We start from the raw sequence: 3,352 nt of genomic DNA, 5'->3' as shown, positions 1-3,352 counted from the left end.
AAACTTAACACACTCGAATCTAAAATATGTTCCTTTTTGAATCTCCTACTGCACACTTCTCTTCCCCTCTTGACTTCCCTATTTCTATTAATGGTGCCTCCAATACCATCCAGTCAGTTGCTCAGTTTTGAAGGTGCTTCATCTATGCAATGGTCTGATCTGCCTCCTTTTCTTCTCTCTGAGGGCTACTGCCCTGATCCAGAACAATTAAGTGGTCTTCCCCTGTCAGGTTTTTCTCACTGCAATCTATCTGACAATATCGTTAGATTAACCATCCAGAGGCACAACTCTGCTAATACAGCAGATGCTAGTCAACACACACACACACACACACACACACACACACACACACACACACACACCCCTGGCCTTCAAAATTCTCCTTGTTCTAGGCAATTTGGACAGCTCTATGTTCCCTGTGTTGTGAACATGCCTTGTGGTTCCTGACTGTGTGCTGCTGCTCCCATTTTCCCCTTCTCTGGAGTGTGCGCCCCCTTTCATGGAAAGACTCAGACCTTTTATTTAAGATTCAGTTTAAATGGCAATGAAAAGATGTGGGGTAGTTGTCGTAAGAATGTATAAGGTGATGAGAGTGCGGAGAGTAGAAACAAACAAGAAGTGCCAAATCCAGGAATCATGGAAAGATGAAAATGTATTTGGTCACCATGTCTTACGGAGGCTCTATTAAATGCATTGCATGAAGGAAAGGACTCACCCCACTGTTATTAATAAAAAGTTTACTGAGCACCAACAGGAGCTTTATCTCAAACCTACGGATGTCAATTATACATGCTACAGCTGTTCTTCATTAACTGAAATGATCAAAAATTGTCTATACTTTAACCATTTGGGGTCTACTATAATTATTCCCCCTGTAATGGCCTGAGCCAAATTGGGTTAAGGAGATACTGTAGGCAGGATGGGCTGTAAAGACGTGGAACTGCTGAGTGCTCAGCTGTCACCACAGCTCATAATATCCATTCATCTTTAAGATGCTGATCACAGCTATTTTTTTGTTTTTGTTTTTTGTACCAGGGATCGAACTCAGATACTTGTGCTTGTGAGGCAGGCAGCAGAACCATTGGGCTAAATCCCTGGCCCTGATAAGTTATTATTAAAGATCTACCACATTTCTCTGCAGTCACATCAAAGAAGCTGAAATTTACATATTTTACATCTTTCTCCCTTCAGCCCTTCCCTGATGTTGAGAGTAAAATAAAATGCTTCAAGTGCTTGCATTTTTGAGGGGAGAATCATAATGATGACCAACAAGTAATCAGGTAATTCCTTTTCCCTTGAGTGTCAGATAGGAGGTCGAAGTTTAGTAGTAAACAAAGAGGGAAAAGACAGGCCCAGCCCTCTGGTCAGTGGCACCAACTTCTCCAAGCTGTTAAAAGATTTGAGTTACGGAGAGCCTGAATCCTCTGGAGAGGTGAAAAAGAGGGAGGAAGAAGAAGATGGTGGAAGAAAACTGCCAAAGGCAAAAGAATATCAAAATAGCTAAGATTATCAACACCTGGAGACTTCTTTGGTGACCATTTGAGTAGCACCAGCAGATCCTTGGGCCCCATCTCAGACTCACTGAATCACTGCAGGGACTGCCTGGGACTGGGCATTCTCATGGGTAAACCCAGTGATTCTAGACTCACTACAGGCTGAGGAACACTGTTCTAGGGTCTGCCAACTATGGCCAGCACGCTGAGTATAGCCTTCTGGTTAAAAGCGGTTTTTATATTTGTAAAGGGCAGTGAAGAAGGAAAGAAAAACAGACAAGAAAAGAAAGAGCAGACTATGGAACTCAACCCACGAAGTGTGAGACATTTATTAGGCTAGCCTTTTATAAAAAAAGTTTTCTGACCCCTATCTAGTGCAGCACAAATAAAAGGCTGTATGTAAATTTAGCCCCATCTCAGCCTCAACTAAAATAACTGATGTAGCAGATCTTTAAAACAGAGAATGGTGAAATCTATAAAATTATCATCTAAAAATGCACTTGCGATAATTACGAGAAGGAAAGATTGTACAAATATAGTTACAATAAGCATTCTGCCATGTCTTTCAAGATATATTTTCATCTATTCAAGAATTTTGGTAACTCCATTTGATTTAATGCTTCCAAACTTATTAGAAGCAATATAAGACAAATTAGCTATGTAAAACCATTGAATATATATTCTTTATTGAAATCCATCTGTCCCCACACATATTATTGTCATATATATGAAGAAAAAATGTGAAACTATAGAGCAAAATGTTGAGAAGCAACAATATTATGAATTTGTAAAACAACCCATATGCAAATGATATACAAAGGAGATAAAGAAAAGTTGAATTTAGTAACTTTTCATTTATAGAGCTTCAGAATCATAAAGTAGTTCCACCTCCTAAGAATTTTGGGAAACAACAATTAACTTTCTTTAGCAAGGGTTCAGAGATTCACGTTTTGTCTAAGAGGTTCAGCAAGCAGAAGTTATGCCAGTGGGATTCATAATCTCAAGGCAGAATGAAGCTCCTTTAGGGGTAGTTCCTATGTTTGTCATTGATGTTTTTTAAATTTTATTTTTATGTGAAGAAAGAAACTTCATTATAGAATATAGAAATAAAGATTTGCTTTACACATATATTCACGTGCAAATGACTTGCCTTCTGGAATTTGGAACTGAAATATCTCAATAGTTTTGCTGTTTTTCTCATGAAGGACTGTTAAAGCCTTACACACACGTTCAGAAAAAGATTTCAACTATGTAACAAATTTTAAGCAAGTTTCAAACACCAGATAGTCTTGAAACCCAGCACGCTTCACCATTTAATAAAATTATGACTCATTTTAGTAAGAACATGCTTTTTTAGTAAGAAAAAATGCTTTCTGAGCTAAGTTTGAACTGCTGAGGCACATGGGACACCCACAAACCTAGTCAGCAAGAGTCTCAAACTCCTAAAAGATTAAAGGAAAAATAAAATCGTGTGTATAGAGAATGAAAAAAAAAATCCCCAATGGTACTAATCTATAAACGGAAGTAAAACTAAAACTCCCCTAAAATCCCCCGATCATCAATCCTTATAAATTCAGCACTTCTCGCTTTGCTGTCTCCGGAGCCCCTGGTTAAACCAACAGGAAAGTCTTTGCTAACTTGTCAGCTGGTAAAATCGAGCCCCCAATTTACACTAACCACGGACACTGACCTCGGTCATCATAGTGTTTAACTTTAAAAACCTTGCTGCAAACGTGAGATTTCCTGCGTTCTGCTGGGGGCGGGCTGTTTGTGGCCCGTGGAATTTGCAGGTGTGTGATCCGGGCGCGCCACGAAGGGGGCAGAGATGCGCGAGGGGCGCCGCCCGGGCGGGGCGGGGC

At 39.9% G+C, this 3,352-nt stretch overlaps 1 protein-coding gene across 1 annotated transcript in view; it reads left to right on the top strand.

Annotated features, from left to right (window-relative positions):
- The first annotated feature begins 574 nt into the window (after window positions 1–574).
- Window positions 575–3,352, top strand: part of Myb (MYB proto-oncogene, transcription factor) — a 40,328-nt gene continuing 37,550 nt past the window's right edge. The window contains exons 1-3 of the mRNA XM_033763160.1: window positions 575–652; window positions 1,301–1,460; window positions 3,232–3,283. Coding sequence (XP_033619051.1) covers window positions 575–652; window positions 1,301–1,460; window positions 3,232–3,283 — 290 coding nt within the window. The remainder of the gene's footprint in view (window positions 653–1,300; window positions 1,461–3,231; window positions 3,284–3,352) is intronic.

This window comes from Fukomys damarensis, unplaced genomic scaffold, assembly GCF_012274545.1.
Source record: "Fukomys damarensis isolate Sample0158 unplaced genomic scaffold, DMR_v1.0_HiC HiC_scaffold_14, whole genome shotgun sequence".
NCBI classification, from domain to species: domain Eukaryota; kingdom Metazoa; phylum Chordata; class Mammalia; order Rodentia; family Bathyergidae; genus Fukomys; species Fukomys damarensis.
Note: the sequence above shows the minus strand (reverse complement) of the source record. Positions and strands in the feature narration are given on the sequence as shown.